The sequence below is a fragment of the Amblyomma mixtum genome, chromosome 6 (genome assembly GCF_055824585.1).
Source record: "Amblyomma mixtum isolate Tamu chromosome 6, ASM5582458v1, whole genome shotgun sequence".
Taxonomy (NCBI): domain Eukaryota; kingdom Metazoa; phylum Arthropoda; class Arachnida; order Ixodida; family Ixodidae; genus Amblyomma; species Amblyomma mixtum.
In genome coordinates, this window is record NC_143017.1 from 49481115 (window position 1) to 49502867 (window position 21753).

Consider the following 21753-nt stretch of genomic DNA (forward strand, 5'->3'; position numbering starts at 1 on the left):
CACGGCGTCCTTGGCCGAGGTTGCCTCCCCTCCGTCGCTGCTAGGCACCTACATGCTCCCCGGAGCTTCAACCATAGGCATGGCAAGACGCCTCGCCCTGGGCTGTTTGCTGGTACCACCACCGTGTCTACAGCAGCGCTGCCACCAAGTGCACCCCCCCGTGCCTCTGGTCGGGAAGTGCTGTGACCGGCCACACTGACGGCGCACAAGTGGTGGTTTTTTTATTGTGACGGCGTTCCTGCTCGCATACAGTATTATCTACAAATGCAGATACAGATTGTTTTCTCCAAGTACAGTAACCAGTACCTAATCCTGTCGAGCCTTTTGGGTTCCAAAAACCACCTAGCGCACTTTAAAATACGTAGATACATTGAATGCATATATTGGTGCTAAATTTCCTTCAAGAACACAATAATGTCCATCACTGCCTTATCAGATTCTTGAAACTGATACCCTGAAAGTAGCAGCGCGGAACTGGAGGAATGAATATTTTTATCAAACAACACGTGCATTCTGTACCGAAAAATGGGCACAGGAAGGTGACTGCTTTCTGGTTGTTCTACTCGAGTAGCATTGGAAAGACTGCGGCCATGTCAGTGCCGCTTCCACGCACCAAGTTTCTGAAATCCAGGGCACATGAATGGACTAGGAAGACGACTATCGCGGACTAATGGGATAAAATACAAGCAAGATTACGCTCACACGTGATTGCAAATGGGCTACATGCCTTCATGTACGCGTTCAGTTTCTTTCAAGCCGGCAGAGCTGCAAATGAAGCTAGCCGCTTGCAAGCACAAGATTTTATAAGACGCGACATCCTAACATTAGGCTATACTATATATTCTGCCTTAACGTTCATAACATAACGTTTAAGCACCACTAGAGAATGCTCTCTGCAATTACTCAAGTGCCAGTACCTCCCGAGAAGTGTAAATTTTCAATTCTAACAGGCAAGTCCACTTTGAATATAGCTGCTTTCTGAATCTTCACCCAGCAATTAGTCCAAAATACACGCATGCGCCTAAAAATGTTGCTGCATTTTCAGTTCGTTCATGATACAGTCTGAAGGCTGATGAGCTACTACCGAGAATTGTCAATCTGCACACGTCGGCGCTATCACACCACAGTTCATCAGATAAATATTTTAAGAAGTCCCGCTAATTTCATTTACACATACACGCACTTGTATAGGATTAGGCAGGCACAAACTGGATGCGACTGTAGAAGAAAAGAAAACTATCGAATTCTCCGCCAATATTTCACATGAAATAGTGTCCAAGAAAGGTTTTTCAGTGTAACAAAAGTTAACGTCATAAAAACGTACTATTTGCCGCGATCGAAGAAAAACTTCCCTCGGCAGTCGTCAGTGCCTAAGCGTTACACTTCTGATGCGACGACATGAACGAGCCCTGCGGACAGTTGAACACCTGGACGAAAGCAGGGTTCTCGACCAGTGGCCAAATGCACTTGTGGCGCGCGCTCACCGCTGTGGCGGTCGACGACTCGCAGGCCGTGAGGCAGAAGCGCAGGAAGAACTGCCTCTGCACCGCCGTCCACGACTGGTCTTTGGGGATCGAGTCGGAAAAGTCGTTCCTCAGTGCGTCGTACGCCACCCGAGCACTCGTCAGCCAGAGAAAGAGCTCCAACTTGAATTCGGTCGCGTTACCCACATGCTGGGAGACGCCGGTACCCACGTAGCAAACCATGCTCTTCAAGAACGACTGCGTGGCTTCTTGGGACCACAGCGGCTCGTCTTGGTTGAAACGGGCGACAGGAGAGACGGATTTCACCAGCTCCCTGGCCAGCACAGCCCCGAGGGTGCCGTAGTTGAGCAGATGCTGTGGTTCTTCCCTGTAGAAGACGTGGGGGATCTGAAGCGCCGTGGAAATGTACAAAGAAGAGGTTTCATCTCTGTAGGAGGCACCCGCTTCCATCTCCAGAACCGAGGCTATGTCCCAGAAGACGTTCGGTGGCCATATCAGCGACTGGGAACGGGTTTGGTGGCGGATGGCTACGTAGTTCCGGATGAACTTCTCGGTCGGCGATGACAAAGAACCGCTCTTCAACATGAGGTTGAGCTGACTTTCTAAGAGCTTCCCATTGGACACGAATGAAATACCGCCGAGGGCCTCCTGTATCCTGTAAAAGGTGGTGTTGTCCACGAAGTTTATGAAGTAGCTCTGATCGGAAGCGAGCGTCGATTTGATGGTCTCGAAGATGTCAGAGATGTAGTCGTGGCTCGTTTTGTTCAGCATCAGCTGCTTGGCCAAGGAGGACCACACGTTGGTCACCGCCTTGTTCACTGCCCTAGAGCAGGCGCGCATCACATTCCACTTGTCGTTCAGCTCAAACCTCGTTATGTAGTCGAAGAGCAGAAGGTCAGCTAGCATTTGAACGACGAGGTACCACGAGACGTCCGCATGCGCCGCGCTTTCGAAGAAACGAATCACCGCCAGGGTGTTCTCATAGTCGCGGACGAGCAGGAATCCACTGGTCAAGGTAGACATGGCAGTCAGGCGCTTCATGGGCACGTCAGTGAGCGACCACAGCGCCGGCGATTCTTGGTGAAGCTCTGCTGCGGGGATCTTTCTGTGCGATAACTTCTGACGATGCTTATGCGCGACAACGATGCCGTCAAGGGCCACAACAGCGGTCGCGAGGCTCGGAGCCGCTGGCGCGCTGGCGGCCTCAAGGATGATCCTGACATAGAGCTGCAAATCGGCCACAGCCGGGAACGACGTCTGTAGAGCGCTGCCCTTGAGTGCGTACACCACTGCGGCTGCGTCGAGCCGCTGAGGGCGCAGCGTCAGCAATCCGTTGAGGCCGAACGTGAACGATGTCTCCGCGCCCACCTTCATGGCATCGTGTGTCGTCCTGCTGTCGGTTATTCTACTCACGAGGAACTTGTGCAAGAAGAAAAACATGTCTTCCTCAAGGGTGAGCGCCCTCATCTCCATGGCAGCCAGACATTGCGAGTAGAGGCCGCCGCCGGCCCGCAGGCCACCAGCGAGCTCCGCTCCCGCGGCGTTGGCGCTGGGACTATCGAAGATGGCGCGCATCTGGACCAGGTAGTTGTCCAGGGACTCCTGGAGGAATCCCAGGTGCTCCCAGTTCCAGGTCCACCGACTGCACACGTGTTCGTAGATGTCGTCGCATGGTTTTACGGTGTGGTTCAGAAGGCTTTCCAGAGCTTCGTACGGGTCGCTGCACGCCAGGCCCTCACAGCGACGGACCGTTACCGGCGGTTTGCCTCCCATCCTGGTCGCGAGCAAATATATGATACCGCATGCGAACAAAACGGCGACGACGGCTACTGGCAGCGTCGATTTGCACAATGCGTCGATTCCAGTGTCATAGCCACTGGTCATGAAACCTGCGCGAAAAAAAAAGAGCATTGATTACCACCGTTTTTCGATCAGAATACGGCCGGGTCACTGAGAAACTGCAATATTCTCAGAGACTTGTAACTTTAGCTTTTTAACTAACGTGCTATGTATCTCCACCAGGGTTCGGTAAAAATTGTAAATAGGTTTTTGAGGAAAGGAAATGGCGCAATATCTGTCTGACATATCTCGGCGGAAACCTGAACCGCGCCGTAAGGGAAGGGAGGAAGGTAGGAGTGAAATAAGAAAGAGAGAAAGAGGTGCCGTAGTGAAGGTCTCCGGAATAATTTCGACCACCTGGGGATCTATAACGTATACTGACATCGCACAGCACACGGGCGCCTTTAGCGTTTTGCTTCCATCGAAACGCGGCCTTATCATTATTTTGTTACTCACGCAGGGCAGGCTGTCTAGTGTAAGGTCGTTAAACCTTAGGCCGGCCAAGGCCGGAAGCTAGCGGCAAGCAAGCCGCAGAAGACTCAAGGTGGATGACATAAGATCTGCTGCCCGCCGCTTGAAGGGAAGGCTAACAATTTTTTGTATATTAAAGCCTTGTACTTTCCAACCAAACGTACGCAACTAGAACATTTCATAAACCAGAAATTAAAATTGTTTTTTAAATGGTTACAAATCACAAATATGTCATCATCATCAGCAGCAGGCTGACTACGCCCACTGCAGGCCAAAGTTCTCTCCCACTGATCTCCACTTGGTGGCTGGATGCCGCATCCCCGCTTTCCGAGACGAGCGCGAGTGAAGCCACCGGAAGTTGGACGGCTTGTCCCGGAAGTGGGGTGTCTGCTGATTTTAATGCAAAAAGTCGTGTCTTTCGCCCTTTCGTTCTCAGTTTTTTGCGCTGTTCTCGTGTAATGTCTGCTGTTATATGAAAGGAACAAGCAAGGTGAACGCGAGAAATGTGAGCATTCTGTGCAGAACCCTGTAATTTCGGAGAAACCGAAGAAAACAAGCATGCAGGTCTCACCCTGCCGCGGCAAAGGAGTACGTGCATTAAACACTGTGTTGTTGTCTGGTTCTTGCCTTCTGAGCGTGAAGGAGTAGTAGTGGAATGTCGATGAGGCTCGGTCATCTTAAAACCGAATTTTCGTGTAGCAAAGAAAAGGCACAGCGCGATAGGAACGACTGACAAGAAAGACGAGTGCTGCAGTGCGCATGAGAAGCGCTGTTAGACGTCAACTGCATCAAAAACCACGAATAAAAGCCCGTTCATGCTTAACTTGCTACAATACGAAACAGTACATGGCACGCTCCCTCGAAAAAGCAGTACCATACCTTTTGGAGGCTCTAATGCGAACCAACCGAACACCATCGACACCTCACCAGATAGTAGCCTAGCCCCCGCTCCGGTTCTGTCTAAACATAATTCGGTAAAATGGTCGCTGCAAAGTAAGCTGCCTGGTGAAAGTTTCCATCTATTCTTTCTTAAATGTATACCCCATTGATAGCATAACTTGGGCTTGAGCGTGGGAACAAGCATCACAGTAAAGAGCAGAGTTGACGAAGCTAGGCAAACGAGACGACACGGAGCCGAGTAGACGAGGCTCCATACTTGCTGCGTGTAGCGACGTCCTGTCGTCTGCTAGTGTCGTCCCATTGCGATGCAATGGACCCTTATTTTTGAAACGCCTTTCGCGAAGACTTCGCTGCTCTCCTTGCTCAGTCGACAGCGCAACAGGTAGGCATTGTCATGTAAAAAGACGAGAACGACGAAAAGACGAAATGCTATGTAGGAAAACAAAACTGGAACTGAAAAACCGTGCTGAGGTCAGATTTCATGCACTGCCAAAGGCTGACTTCCGGGACAAGACCGCTTACTTCCGGTGGCTTCACTTTCGAGTGCACGATGCGGCATCCAGCTCCCCTAGTGGAGATAAGTGGTCTCTCCATATATTTCAAATTAACCCTGTCCCGTGCCAGCTGCGGCCGCCTTATCCCTGCATATTTCTTAATGTTACCTGAACACCTAACTTTTTAATGCCTGAGCCAATCAACTAATTTTTTAATCAATTAGCTTTAAGAGATAACATATTCAGTAAAAGTCACCATTGATCAACACCACAAAATAAATATACATAAAATCTCCTGTGTCCCTTGGTTTCTGTGCATGTTGGCTTCTCTCATTGTATATATATATATATATATGTGTATATATATATATATATATATATATATATATATATATATATATATATATATATATATATATATATATATATATATATTACTATTGCTCCTGCGTCACTGACCCCCGTTCAAATCAGAGATGGTCATACGCACGGCATGTAATGAGAAGGCAAGATAATCGTCCATATGATTAACGCAGTGCATTCAATAAAACGAAGAGTTGAGCTAGTTGGTACATGTTTCTTGGAAAAAACAGGGCTAAGACGAAGGACAACGAAAAAGAGTACAACAGGACCGGCGCTGACTATCAACTGAAGGCTTTATTAGTAGTTGTTTCTAATAAAGCCTTCAGTTGATAGTCAGCGCCGGTCCTGTTGTACTCTTTATCGTTGTCCTTCGTCTTAGCGCTGTTTTTTCCAAGGAGTGAATTCCATGAGAAGGCTAGCTTAGCAGGGATCGGCGGAGAGTCAGGTGGGCCGATGCGATAAGGTGGCCGCAGATGGGAGAGGACAGGAGTAATTAGATGGATATATGGAAGAGGCCTTTGTCCTGCTGTGGGCGTAGTTAGTACAATAATGATGATGACGAAAGCATGAAATCAAATATTAGAGAAAATTGTTTCAAGCCTCATAATAGGTTCACTCTTTTTTTCTCTCCGTTAACAAAACACATTAAAACGCAAGAATAACAGACTCGACGCCTGCTCCAAATGTGCTGCCCTCTGCATTCTGCCGCAGTCATATGCATCGCCACGAAAGATAAGAAAATGAGAAATTTCTATCACTTCTTAGAACGTTTCAGAACCAAAAAAAACGCGGCAGGAGTTTGCTATTAAAGGAAAATGACCGGGCTGCCTGGGTGAAAGCCTCGGGACAAGGAAAATGTATAAAATTGAATTTAGAATTGGTTAGGCTAAGGATAAAGGTTTTGGATCAGTGTACAACTGTAGCAGTGTTATTGGCAAGTCTGTACACTAATATTTCAAGGTATGCTTAAAACATAGTGACTGGCAAGTTGGTTCTGCACACTGGAAAATTGCCGCGCAGCAGTAACAAGGACGAGACGAGAAGGACGCAAACACAAGCGCTTACTAACAACTGTGTTTTACTGCTTTGAGCCAGCCTATATAAGAACTTACTACTTCCAGCACCTCGCTACCAATTGCGAACTGCTGTTCCCTTGCTAGCCTGTTGAACATTACTTTGGTTTTCTGCATGTTAATTCTTAGCCCCACCGTTCTGCTCTGCCTGTCTAACTGGTTGATCATGCTTTGCAGTTCTTGTCCTGAGTGGCTTAGCAAGGCAATGTCATCAGCGAATCGCAAATTACTCAGGTATTCTCCATTAACTCTTATCCCCAACTCTTCCCATTCCAGTCCCCGGAATACCTCCTGTAAGCAGGCAGTGAAGAGCATTGGCGAGATCGTGTCTCCCTGTCTGACACCTTTCCGTATTGGAATTTTATTGCTGACTTTATGGAGAACTATAGTAGCTGTGCAATCGTTATAAATATCTTCCAATATTTTCACATAACACTCTTCCACACCCTGATTCCGCAATGCCTGCATGACAGCTGAGGTTTCCACTGAGTCAAATGCTTTCTCATAATCAATGAAGGCTATATATAGGGGTTGGTTATATTCTGCGCATTTCTCTATCACCTGATTGATAGTGTGAATGTGGTCTATTGTCGAGTATCCTTTACGAAAGCCTGCCTGATCATTTGGTTGACTAAAGTCCAAGGTTGTCCTGACTCTATTAGCGATTACCTTAGTAAATACCTTGTAGGCAACGGACAATAAGCTGATTGGTCTGTAATTCTTCAAGTCCTTGACGTCTCCTTTCTTATGAATTAAGATAATGTTAGCGTTCTTCCAAGCTTCTGGTACTCTCGAGGTCACAAGGCATTGCGTATACAGGGTGGCTAGTTTTTGTAGCACAATCTCTCCTCCGTCCTTCAACAAATCTGCTGTTACCTGATCCTCACCAGCTGCTTTCCCTCTTTGCATTGCTCCTAAGGCTTTCTTTACTTCCTCCTTCGTTACTGGCAGGATGTCCCATTGCTGTGCTCGACTGCCTCTCTCAGTAACTTGATGATTACATTCGCTCCTGTATAGATTTGTGTAAAATTCTTCGGCTAATTCAACTATTTTATCCATATTGCTGACGACATTGCCCTGTTTGTCTTTTAGCGCATACATCTGGTTTTTACCTATGCCCAGTTTTCTCCTCACTGATTTTAGGCTACCTCCGTTCCTTAGAGCATGCTCGATTTTCTCCATGTTAAACTTTCTTATGTCGGCTACCTTGCGCTTATTTATTAACTTCGATAGCTCTGCTAGTTCTATCCTGTCTGTGGAGTTAGAAGCCCTCATGCTTTGGCGTTTCTTAATCAGATCTTTAGTCTCCTGAGATAGCTTGCTGGTATCCTGCCGAACCATCCTACCACCTACTTCTGCGGCGCACTCTGTAACGATAGCTGTAAGATTATCATTCATTGTTTCAACATTACGGTCGTCTTCTTCAGTTAAAGCGGAAAATCTGTTTTGCAGCGACATTCTGAATTCCTCTACCTTCCCTCTTAATGCTAACTCGTTAATAGCCTTTCGCTTCACCAGTTTCCTCCGTTCCCTCTTCAAATCTAAGCTAACACGAGACCTTACCATTATGTGGTCGCTGCAACGGACCTTACCGAGGACCTCCACATCCTCTATGATGCCAGGTTGTGCACACAGTATGAAGTCTATTTCATTTTTAGTCTCACCATTGGGGCTCTTCCACGTCCACTTCCTGTTTGCTCGTTTGCGGAAGAAGGTATTCATAATCCGTAAATTATTTCTATCTGCGAACTCTACTAATAACTCTCCCCTACTGTTCCTAGAACCTATGCCATAGTCACCTACCGCCTTGTCTCCAGCCTGTTTTTTACCTACCTTTGCATTAAAGTCGCCCATCAGTACAGTGTACTGTGATTTTACTTTGGTCATTGCCGATTCGACATCCTCATAGAAGCTTTCAACTATTTGGTCATCATGGCTTGATGTAGGCGCGTAGGCCTGCACCACCTTCAGCCTGTACCTCTTATTAAGCCTAATTACGATAGCTGCCACTCTCTCGTTAATACTGTAAAACTCCTCGATGTTACCAGCAATATCCTGATTAATGAGGAATCCCACACCTAGTTCTCGCCTATCTGCTAATCCACGATGGCACAGTACATGCCCACCCTTTAGTACTGTATACGCCTCATCTGTCCTCCTAACCTCACTAAGCCCTATGACATCCCATTTAATACCGGCTAATTCCTCCAATAGCACTGCTAAGCTAGCCTCACTAGCTAGCAGTTCGCAATTGGTAGCGAGGTGCTGGAAGTAGTAAGAGAATATGTCTACTTAGGGCAGGTAGTGACCGCAGATCCGGATCATGAGAGGGAAATAACTAGAAGAATAAGAATGGGGTGGAGCGCATATGGCAGGTTCTCTCAGATCATGAATGGTAGCTTACCAATATCCCTGAAGAGAAAAGTATACAACAGCTGTATCCTACCGGTACTCACCTATGGGGCAGAAACGTGGAGGCTAACAAAGAGGGTTCAGCTTAAGTTAAGAACAACGCAGCGAGCTATGGAAAGGAAAATGATAGGTGTAACGTTAAGAGATCGGAAGAGGGCGGAGTGGGTGAGGGAACAAACGCGGGTTAATTACATCTTAGTTGAAATCAAGAAGAAGAAATGGGCTTGGGCAGGGCATGTAATGCGAAGGCAAGATAACCGCTGGTCCTTAAGGGTAACGGAGTGGATTCCAAGAGAAAGCAAACGTAGCAGGGGACGGCAGAAAGTTAGGTGGGCGGATGAGATTAAGAAGTTTGCGGGGATACAGTGGCGGCAACTGACAAAGGACAGGGTTAATTGGAGAGACATGGGAGAGGCCTTTGCCCTGCAGTGGGTGTAGTCAGGCTGATGATGATGATGATATAAGAACTAGGTACAAAACAACAAAAAAACAAAACAGGAACCAACGCATCACCTCACGCATTCGTGGCACGATTATCGGAGTTGTCTCCCGTTCCTCCAATCTTTCGTCCTATCATTGGCGTTCAGAAATGACATTTATTTTTCACTAAGGCGCACGGAGGGGTTGCTGACACACTTATCTGCGCATTGTGATATCTCCAGAGCTTCTGCTATCATTCTTGTGGTGGTGTCCGACACTTGCGAAGAATAACTGTTCTTTCAAGGGTAGGGGCGCAGCCCTCGCACTGGCTACAGTGTAAGGCGAGTTCCCCTGAGTTTGGGTCCCTTAGATTCATTTCGTGCTCTTGTAGCCTTGTGTTCAGGCATCTCCCTGTTTGGCCTATACAGAGGTTGCCGCACGACAGGGGAATTGAATATACCACATCTTTTTCGCAATCGACGAGACGCGGACGGTGCCTCGTCCAGGGTGTCGAACCGGAACCGAATCTGAACCCGAAACCGGAACCGAACCCGAATTTTTGCCCGGAACTGGAACCGAACCGAACCCAAATTTTTTTCGCCATCTTGGAACTGAACCCGGACCGGAACAATTCAAAGGAGCCGTTCCGAACCGTTTCGGGACTCGGTTCAGCCGCACATTTCGTGCAACACGACATACTTTTTTTTCTTTTTTTCAGACCAAATGGCATGTGCCAGCGCGTAGATTTACCCACCGAAAGCTGTCGGCGCTATGGAGTGCAAAAATGGCATCCAGCCGAAATGGCATCCAGTTCAACTACAAAACTGAAAGAAGTCTCGTGTCTAGGAAGAAAGCTAATTGGCGTTTCCGCAATGCGCGTTTGGTAATTACAAAGTATTTTACGCCAGATTCACGTAAAATGTTGGATTTTACAGTATGCCCCTTTCAAATGCTTACGTACAGCTTTACTCGAATTGTTATCACTGCTTTAACTCGTAAAGCACTGACTGAGAATGCTTTCCTTTTTTGTGTGTGTCGAGTACCATAAATATGTGAAGCATAGGCGCAATGACCCAATCACGTTGTGCAACATTTACTCTCTGAGGCATTCCTTGTCTCAGACAGCAGATAATGAATAAGACCCCTCATGATGGCTCAGTGGCTGTGATGCTCGGCTGCTAATGCCAAGGTCGCGTGTTTGATACCGGTGGCGAGGTCGCATTTTGATAGCGACGAAATGCAAACATGCGTGTCTGCTGTGCGAGATGAGTGCACTCTGAGGAACCCCAGCTGGTCTACGTTATCTGGAGTCCTCCACTACAGCGTTCCTGATAGACTCCGCGCCGCTTTGACGCGTTAGAACACACATAATACTATTATTACAAAACAAAGAAATACACATGCGTTTTTTTTTAAAGAATCCGAATATTCTTTGTTGCACGCGACGGAAATAAGCAATGAAAGGCGGGCATGTAGCAGTGGTACGATACTTATAAAAAAAATAGTGATTACACAAAGAGGCAATGCGGAAATAGATGCGCTCGCTGAGATGTGAAAAACACCCAGAAAGGTGCTACTGAAATGAAATGTTACTGCGATGAAGTGATTTTCTGTTATGTCGAATGTCGATGCATTGAAATTGTTCTGCTTAAATAAAAAAATGACAATCGCTTGCGGGCAGCTTCGTCACGCTGCTCTCGGACTGTTGTATCTTGAGTTCTCTGACTGGCGGCTTATATCTGCCTCTGCCGCACATGCGGGAAGCCAACAATAACCGAAACCAAGGAGCATAGGGGACGTACTTTTTTAAAAGTAATTTCATCAATAGGAGCTTAAAGAGTAATTACTTTGAACGATAATTGATTAAACTGAAAAAAACAACACACGCCGCCAATAGGATCCAAACCCTTGACCTCCGAATTTTGCATCCGGTGCTCTACCAACTGAGCTACGGCGACGATTTTTTCCTTTATTGCAAGGAAATAGTGCCGAAAAGGAAAATCAGAGTAAGTCCATGCCACAAAACACCAGGCTGTGTAATACGAGCCAACCATACCCCTGCAAATCCTCACCTCCCTAAACATCAGAAGTCTGAGAGGCACACCCATGCATATACGTAGATAGGGGAGCCAGCAAGGCGGCCCTTCCAGGGCCACATATGCTCCCCTCACCAAAGGGCACTACTCACGGAACAAAAATTTCGATGACCGCCTTGATTCGGCGGTGGTCCATCATACGGCTCTTGAGACTAAACAGTCACAGCAACATAAATAGATCACACGGCACAACACAGTTTTTCTCCACTGGCAAAAAACGGGTACTAATCCGTGTGATTTCAATGTCCTTCTCAAGTGCACGTTCGCCGTAATTATGTCCCAGAAGAACGTAGCATCATTGCACAGAATAAAACAATGATCAATGGTTTTGGAGCATGGCGTAGGTGTCAATTTACTGTTCATGACACAAACATTCTCCTCAGCATGAGGTAATGCCTTGACAGGCAGCGTCGGTGTGTGAAGTTTAGAGAAGAACGTTTTTTCAGCAGAAGAAATACATGTACATTCGCTTAACACGTTTTAAAGCACTGGTGTTAAGGAACTCCAGAAAAGGTTAGCGATACAACAGTACAGGAAAGAAATACCCTGTAAGTACATGAGTCGTCTGCCTTCTGGAGAGGCTATACAGGTAGTCTAAAGAAAAGCGCACAGTGAGGAAATTTATGGTGTCCGCTACTTCCGCGCGGCGCCGACGACTGTCGACCTTTTCGTGCTTTCGGGGCGGCAGCCCGGGTATAGTGCAACCGAACCATCAGAGTGTTCACCAGCGCCAACCTCGTCAATAGCAGCGAACGTAATGCGTCTTCTTTTACCGAGAGTGCCACAAAAAACGTGGTCGAACGGTGAGGGCGGAGGCTGTGCGAGAACCCTCGCTTCGAGTTGTTTGTGTCTGAGGCGAGAGGCTTAAGGTTGGTTCACATGCAGCGAATGGGCGACTGAGCGGTGCATCCCAGCGAAAATTTCCAACTTGTTGGAAGCTCGCCGCTCACCACCGCGACGGTTTTTGCACCGCGGCGTCAGGATTCGCTAGCGTTCTCGCGTTCTTTTGTGGAACGCTTTACGACGGCACACGTGCAGCATTCACAGCATTCCACCTCAGGTAGATCGGCTGCAGGTAGATGGGGTATCCTAGACCGCAGCTATTATGCGCCCGTTCCCGCGTTCTGCGTCGCAGTCGGCATAGCCAGCGCAACCGGTTGTCCAAGTAGCAGAGCGAATTAAACGCCACCTGGATGGTGTCTGACACGGGATGACCCCAAGAGTGGCTAGCAGCATAATACACCACATGCCAGGTAGCGTGTGATGATTGGTTTATTGAGGTTGAACGTCCCAAAGCGACTCAGGCTATGAGGGACGCAGCGTGTGATGAGTTGCGCTTAAACTTCGCATTACCGACAATTGCAACCATCTGTCAATTTTTTTGCCAGTGAGTGCCCGGATGTGTGCCCACCGAATTGTGCACGCGTGTACACACACACACACACACACACACACACACACACACACACACACACACACACACACACACACACACACACACACACACACACACACACACACACACCATGGAGATTTTTGAGAAAGGAGACTAAACTGCTAACGCAGTAAAGAAACCAACTACAATATTCTAATCCTGAGTGGCAATCGAGCCAGTGGTGGCGGGCGCAACCGAAAAGCTTCGTTTACTGATGCCTTAGGTTACTCGGCCATCTTCGAATATTATTTTTATTGTTGCCTCATGGAATATCAGGAACCTACCTGACCTCGTCTTGCCTTACTGGACTGGGTCGAATTCCGCGGCCTCGGCATACGGCCTCATGCCACTATCACTCCCTTGCTCTGCCCGCACATAAAAATTCTGGAAGGCGCACACATCAAGAAAGGGCGATCAGTCAGGAGGTTGAACTTTCGCAGCATTTACGATCTGAGCTAAAATGAGCTGTTTTCTGAAGAGTGACCTCGCCGAAAGTGGCGATTGTGCGTGTTTATCAAGCATACGGCTTCTTCACAGGCTAAGCAGTCTTATTAACAGGAAAAGTTCACACAGAATTCCGGTGTTCTTCATTACTGGCACAAATCTTATAGTGTAAGGCGTACACCTCAATGTCCTGTTTAAGAGACTGCTGAATTGTGCTACGTCTCAAACGAACATAGCGTCACAAATAATTTCGTTGTTCAATGGTTCCTCCTTGCTTGCAGATGTAGCAATTCACTGATCATGGCACAAACGTCCGCTTGGCTCGATGGCATGTCCTAACACGTAAGGTCGATGTTTGAAGTCTAAGAAACGTTTTTAAAGCCTATTGAATGTCCATCCTCTGAACTCGCTTTAATATAAGGCCGTCAAGAAAGCCTAGGTAAGGCTACACGTAGAGGAAGTAATGACCGATCAGAACCTTTGTCAGCTGCCTTCTGGAGAAGCCGTACAGGTATTCTAAGGAAAAGCGAATATTTAGGAAATGGAGTGCGTCAGCACAAAATTCCCTCACGACTATGTACATAAAAGACAGATGAGCATTTAGTCACCTAATAAGCACAGCTGCCAAGAAACGGTGGTTTTCGGTTTCGAAAAATAAAAATCATGAAACAGGTTAGTGGACAAAAACTGCACGAAAGACTCACCATGCTGTATCAAGGTAGCATGAAATTCTGTGCACGCTTGGGCTCCCTTTGAGAGCGCCCCAGAAAAGTCACAAAAACTCTAACGAATTTACGGTCCTCCTCTTGCAATGCACCAATTGCAACATTGTCCCAACGCAACGTCGCATCGAAGACGTCGCAAGTTTGTGTCCGTACAGACACGAAGTGCCGCCAACCAATGCAAGCCTGCTTTTTTATCATATTCTTTTCATCAGAGCAAGAGACGGAGACGACATCAGCATAGGCCAAAATCTTAATTTTACACTGTACAAGGTACAAGCCACGATTTGCTGTGTTTTTGAAGAAACTCAGCTATAGGTGGTCGAGATATATAATGCGAGGAGGTAGAAAGGCGATGTAGAGCAGGTGATAAAAATAAAATATATTTGGTAAACTCTCTAGATGCATGCTGCAGGTGAGACAAAGGAGGGGGGGGTGGATGGCAAACCGTTTTCAGGGTGACAGAAAGATGTGTTGGCTTATACACCTGTAAATACAAGGCAACTTCCGCTCATAGTAGGCGCATGCAGCGGTCCTGATGGCGCCCGCGTAAGCACTTTTCGCCGGAAAAATTCCCGATTGACACGAGCTTCAAGAGAGACCTATCACTCGCCTGATGGGGACTCCGAAACTGCTGAAGCTGAAAGGTTTTGTAGATGAAAAATCCATCAGCTTTTATTTGTATGTATCTCATTAGATAGAGTCTAGTATACATAGCCGTTGTACATTAATTCTGAGTTCATTTGATTTCGCGGCACTTGCGTAAATTTAAATCTTTTTTACCGCGGACAGTACAACATCTCGCACTGAGCAAATCTTTCAGTGCTGTTTTATATGCTTATATCACAAAGAGAAGTAAAAAGCAAAACAAGGTTGAATAAAAACCTACGTTCAGAATTTTTATATAGTCTGAACCCGTTCGAAACCGTTTGAACCGGTTCGACGTGATCCGGAGCGGTTCGAACCGGAACGGAATGCCGCTCCGGAGCCGAACCCGGAACTGAACCCGAAAGGCGTGAACCCGAACCTGAACCGAACCCGAAAAAATTCCGGTTCGACACCCTGGCCTCGTCACGCAGTCGGGCTCACGTTCGGTGTCAGAATTTACTCCTTTGCACAACTGATGCAGTTTCCTCGAGGCCGAGAAGAAAATATCAACCCCCGCTCTGATTCCTATCCTTTTCAGTTTGTGTGATACCGCGTGTAGGTATGGTATCACAGCTGCCTTTGTTCGACGTTCATTTGTGGTGGGCCCATTTCGCGATTGTTTAAGTATGCCCTCTGCAACAGCAATTATGAGATGCGCTGAATATCCGGCTTGCTCCAGACGACGCACTTGGCTTCGAAAGGCTTCTTTACGGTGCCCACACGTCTTCTCAAGAGCGCTCACAAAGCACAAATTCACAATGGCCCTCTTAACAAGCTTTCAGTGCGCTGAGGCATACGGGAGGACAGGTTTGTTACCCCTCGGCTCACAGGCCCAGCAAACGTGTTCAGAGCCAAAGTACAGTCCTAAATCTAAGAAGCTAATGTGGCCGTTGGCTGGGCGCTCATGAGTCACCGCCAACGGTCGAAGACACTCCGAAAACATTGTTAAAACTTCGGGTACCCGCGTATTCGCACAACCGTTTTCGTCGTTCAAGATCACGAGAAAATCATCTACAAACCTAAACACTTCGTCTATTCCAATCTCAGAGCATCGGTCCCGTATCTTGCAGTCTGGACAGCAGGGCATATATCGCTTAGTACGGGCGCGACACAAGAACCAATGCAAATCCCGTTTCTTTGAGAGACAATGTGGTCTTCGAACTGTGCGAAGGTAAAATTCAGGGAAGTGTTCAGCAGCTCCAGGAAGGTACTTACGGCCACGCCTGAAGCATTTTGAAATCTAACGGCAACATGGGCCTTGATACAATCTCTGACATCGCTTAACAGGTCGTCAGGCGGGAGGGAATAATACAAGTCATTTATGTCCACAGGTAGTTTTTCTGCCATATCTGTGGACATAAAAGACTTGTATTATTCCCTCCCGCCTGACGACCTGTTAAGCGATGTCAGAGATTGTATCAAGGCCCATGCTGCCGTTATATTTCAAAATGCTTCAGGCGTGGCCGTAAGTACCTTCCTGGAGCTGCTGAACACTTACCTGAATTCCACCTTCGCACAGTTCGAAGACCACATTGTCTCTCAAAGAAACGGGATTTGCATTGGTTCTTGTGTCGCGCCCGTACTAAGCGATATATGCCCTGCTGTCCGGGACTGCAAGATACGGGACCGATGCTCTGAGATTGGAATAGACGAAGTGTTTAGGTTTGTAGATGATTTTCTCGTGATCTTGAACGACGAAAACGGTTGTGCGAATACGCGGGTACCCGAAGTTTTAACAATGTTTTCGGAGTGTCTTCGACCGTTGGCGGTGACTCATGAGCGCCCAGCCAACGTCCACATTCGGTTCTTAGATTTAGGACTGTACTTTGGCTCTGAACACGTTTGCTGGGCCTGTGAGCCGAGGGGTAACAAACCTGCCCTCCCGTATGCCTCAGCGCACTCAAAGCTTGTGAAGAGGGCCATTGTGAAGTCGTGCTTTGTGAGCGCTCTTGAGAAGACGTGTGGGCACCGTAAAGAAGAAGCCTTTCGAAGCCAAGTGCGTCGTCTGGAGCAAGCCGGATATCCAGCGCATCTCCTAATTGCTGTTGCAGAGGGCATACTTAAACAATCGCGAAATGGGCCCACCATAAATGAACGTCGAACAAAGGCAGCTGTGATACCATACCTACACGCGGTATCACACAAACTGAAAAGGATAGGAATCAGAGCGGGGGTTGATATTTTCTTCTCGGCCTCGAAGAAACTGCATCAGTTGTGCAAAGGAGTAAATTCTGACACCGAACGTGAGCCCGACTGCGTGACGAGGCACCGTCCGCGTCTCGTCGATTGCGAAAAAGATGTGGTATATTCAATTCCCCTGTCGTGCGGCAACCTCTGTATAGGCCAAACAGGGAGATGCCTGAACACAAGGCTACAAGAGCACAAAATGAATCTAAGGGACCCAAACTCGGGGAACTCGCCTTACGCTGTAGCCAGTGCGAGGGCTGCACCCCTGCCCTTGAAAGAACAGTTATTCTTCGCAAGTGTCGGGACACCACCACAAAGTTGATAGCAGAAGCTCTGGCGATATCACAATGCGCAGATAAGTGTGTCAGCAACCCCTCCGTGCGCCTTAGTGAAAAAGAAATGTCATTTCTGAACGCCAATGATAGGACGAAAGATTGGAGGTACGGGAGACAACTCCGATAATCGTGCCACGAATGCGTGACGTGATGCGTTGGTTCCTGTTTTGTTTTTTTGTTGTTTTGTACCTAGTTCTTATATAGGCTGACTCAGAGCAACAAAACACACTTGTTAGTCAGCGCTTGTGTTTGCGTCCTTCTCGTCTCGTCCTTGTTACTGCTGCGCTGCAATTTTCCAGTAATTCAAGGTAGTATTTCAGCGAGAGCAGAATTGTCGTATAATCATCACATACTACTCAGCCCGAGAAGTTTAGGTACTCGTGGAAATGATCAATGCGTTAGGAAGAGAAAGACCCAAGCACTGATCCTACATTTGAATGTGGCCCTGGTTCAAAAAGATACCCACTACAATACCTGAAGAAACTCAGACCTCTTCAACTACTCGGATGCGAACAGGTCCCGACAAATGCACCGCGTGCACCATTTGCCGTCGCCTGTGCTTTGCACATCTTTCCGGAGCGTATAGGAGCTTTGTTTAAACTCTCGTCGTGGGCATTGCGTTGTATCGCTGATAAAAGTGCAGAACAAAAGGCGACGCTTGTCTGGAAGGTTACGAAGGAGACTGCTTTATGAATAGAAGCACGCCGGCGGCTGTTCGTAGAATGGTCATCTCTCTAAGCAGCAGGCTCAGCTCAGCATGCATGTGTATGATCGGAGGCAATGATCAAATAAGTGCACATAAATGTTGACAAATCCGCCACGTTTGGAACAGCCTCCATGTTCGAGGGTATCAGCAATCTCGCGGACTTGTTTATGCATGAATTTAGCGCTGAAATTCTACGTGCCCATACCTTCATGCACGAAGCTCTTATTACTTTAGGGGTGCTACAGTCAAGTCTGATAGCATGAATAGGTACAGCCGTAGAGCTGAAAAGGAGCGCTTGTACATTCGCGGGCAAAATTTCCTGGAACGCGGGCCCAGTAACTTTAGCTCTATTATGAACTGCCTCCAGCCAGCACACTTCTGGAAGTGAAAGGACAAAATTTTTACTTTGACCTCCACGAGTATAGCCTCCAGCCGCCGCTACCGGCTTCAGTTGCAGAAGACGTTACCCTGAGATTTCGTTCCCGACAGTACCTTTCAGCTACACTTTCAACGGCCGCAGTGAACAAAATTATCAGAAAAAAAATTCAGGGGGCACTTTGACTGTCTAAAGAGCGTATAGAGGCGAAAGCGTTTTCCGCACCACTTTGACTTCCTCTGGGGCAATGGTGATTTCACCACTGGATGACGTCACACATAATGAATGACTAATTACTTAGCAATCACAAATAACATGACCAATTACAGATTAATGAGTAAATAGTAATTAACTGCTAATTAATGACGCTTAAGCTTCGCCTTTACGAGTGGAACGCGACAGCGTATTGTAGCGCTGCCAGGGCGCCCACGGAACGCCACTACCCGTTCGGCGCGATGCCTTGCCCTTTGAACGCAACGCTTTTTGACGAAGGGATATGGCGCAGTCGATCTCTGTCATCTCGGCGGACACCTGAACCGCACCGTACAGGAAGGGAGGAAGTGGGAGTGAAAGAAGAAAGAGGGGTCGTAATGAAGGAATTGAAAATTGTATTTGAGGAAAGGAAATTACGCAGTACCTGTCTAACATATCTCGGTGGACACCCGTCAAAAGCGTGACACCTCTGCTGACAAGCTTCTGCTGACAACCTTCTGTCGACAACGATGAGGCATTAAATTCGTTCGCCTTAATTTATTTCGAGGCGGTTTTTGGGCTCCCATGGGCAAGAAGCCAGAGCGATATGGGTACTCCCGTACCTCACCTCATGATCCCGGGAGCGAGAGAGCTCACACACTAAGGGTCGCCGAGGCCACAACACGCAAGGCGGCACACTTTCGAGAGCCCAACTCCAAGTGCCTTGTATCCGTTAGGACTAAGGCCCACCATGGTGACGCGTGCAGCTAACGCCTAGTAGTTAATAGACTGCTAAGTAATTATCCAGGCGCACCCGTGCTGACACTGTCAGTACTCGAGAGAACGCAAGGTATTACAGACCCGAACTATACGCTGCCTTGAAGCGACGCCTTCCTTTCACGACATAACGCGACGTCTCCCACTCTGCACCTCTTTCGAGAGTATATGGCTTGCACAGCTTACCCGAGATGATGTGCCCAGGGCTGGCTCCGAATCTTCGGCTCCTGCTTCCTCCGCTGGCGGCAGAAGCGAGGCGGGCGTTCATTGTGCCTACCTTGCGCCGGGCGTAGCTTCTTCTCTGTGTCCGATCTGCCTCCTGCGCGCTGGAGGCTCGAGCCTGCGCGCGCCCTGTGATCACTAGATATAATTCGAGGAAAAGAAGGTTGAAGCCCTGTTGTATATGCCATGCGCTTGGAAATTCTAGAAACAAGAAAAAGGTGAAACTGTCAGTGGAAATACGCGTTTTTGCTCAATAGCTGAAAAACAAAAGGTCGAAACTTCGCCTCTAGCTGTCGAGCGTGTTCGTGCAAGGCATTTGGCAGAAGATGGCGGCACCGTATCGCAAGAAGAGGATCGTCCGTTCGTTAGTTGTTGTTGCTTCTAAAGCGATGGCACATACCCATGGCGGAGATTGGCCAGGGTTAGGTGCAGATCCAAACAGGAAAAAATTGATCCGTGCTTTTCTCGAGCGGTTTATAAATAAAAATTGAGGAACCTCAGAGAAACCCCACATTAGTGCATGGTGCAGCACATTCCACACCTTCACTTCAGGTCCTCGCACGACTGCTTTCTCATGGCACATCAGTCATATTGCCTAACTTGAAAGGCCACGAAACGAGCAGTGTATTATGTACTCTGATAAATCGTAAGAATTGTAGCTAAGAGCATGTGCAATGTTTTGTACGTTCTAATTTTTATGTACTCAATTTCTGGCCCTGTGCAGCGGCTTATTTTTATTTTGCTTGTAATCTTTTTTTTCTATTACCAGCATAATTAACCAAAAAAATTTTTGGAAAGTTTTCACTTTTTTTTCCTTCGGAAGTATAATTCATAAACTACAGTTTGACGAATTACAGTGCGCATTGCGTTTGTCACTTCATGAAAAAATAATTTTCATTTTAATACACTAAAGATCGGATATTTTTTTCGTGGTCGGGTAAGAGGTGACGAGGCATGCTCGAAGCCCTGAGCAGGAGGTGTCATCTGCGCATATCCATCTGTTACCTCCATTTGCGTGTGACTGCCAGTCACGGACTAGATTACTTGCCTGCTGAGTGACAGCGATGGTGGACTTATATGCCGCCAGGTCTCCTTAATCCTACTCGCATTTTCCACTTGCCTAAATTTATTTGATCACGCATAAATGCATATATGCACCTTCCTGAGTGATCAGCTAGGTTTGCTGGCGCACTTACCCTTTTTCATTTGTTGTGTGGTCACGACAACCCCATTCCTGCACACACTCCAAAGCAGCAATAACATGGCTTGTTTCAATTATTTGAAATGTGCAGAGTGCTGTCGCATGGTGGTTGGCTCTGCAATGCCGACGTTGACCAGTTTTTGAAAGTGCCGTGGTATCGATAGTGTTCGTGTCGTAACACATTTGATTTCAAATCATTCCTTTGCTGCTTAGCTTGAATGAAATGGCTGAGTCTGATAACTTAGATGTCTACTCAGGAGTACCATAGGGTTCAATCCTCGGCCCTTCATTTTTCTTAATTTATATCAATGATATCCATTCATGCATTCACTCTGGGGTACAAATTCGACCCTTCGCGGACAACTGCGTAGTATATAAGGTAATAGATTCTATAGAAGATCCGATTAAACTAAATGTATCTTCATCGGCTTTTTAGTCTTGGCGCACCAGATGGAGAAAAAGACTCAATGCCACTAAAACAAAACGCATAATTTTTAGCAACAAGAAAAAGCAGACGAGCAGTAATGAATGGACGATCCTCTTGTTGCGAAACGTAGCAGTGCGCTGCTTCGCCACTGCCCCCATGCTGTGCCGATTGCGCGTGCATCCACATGCCCTTTGATTTACACTTACTGCGAAAGTTTCGTACTTTCATTTTCCAGCTACTCAGCAAATAATTCACTTCCCGTGTCGGTTTCTCCATTTCCTTCTGTGCAGTGTTTCCAAGCATGGGCTAATTAAAACTTGAGAAGAAACTTAAGCTCTCCCTTAAGGTTATGGGGCGATAGCCTTGATGGGTTCCTCTTTGCGGGCCACTTGGCAGACACTAACACTGTTCTTCCTTCCACCATCACATAACTTTTAACATACACTTATCGTAAGAGTAGAATGCAATAGCAAAAGAGAACCCTCCCGCGCAAATAGTTCTTCTCTGTCACTTAGGTGTTCTGCCTACA

General features: G+C 47.2%; 1 protein-coding gene across 1 annotated transcript; it reads right to left on the bottom strand.

The window, feature by feature from the left end:
• Nucleotides 1-1370: 1370 nt before the first annotated feature.
• Nucleotides 1371-19641, bottom strand: LOC149339037 (uncharacterized). The gene is made up of 2 exons (XM_089550868.1): nt 19561-19641; nt 1371-3373 (listed from the first exon to the last, which is right to left on the bottom strand). The coding sequence occupies exon 2, from the start codon at nt 3366-3368 to the stop codon at nt 1371-1373; it is 1998 nt and encodes a 665-aa protein (XP_089406994.1). The 5' UTR covers nt 3369-3373; nt 19561-19641.
• Between the last annotated feature and the right edge of the window lie 2112 nt (nt 19642-21753).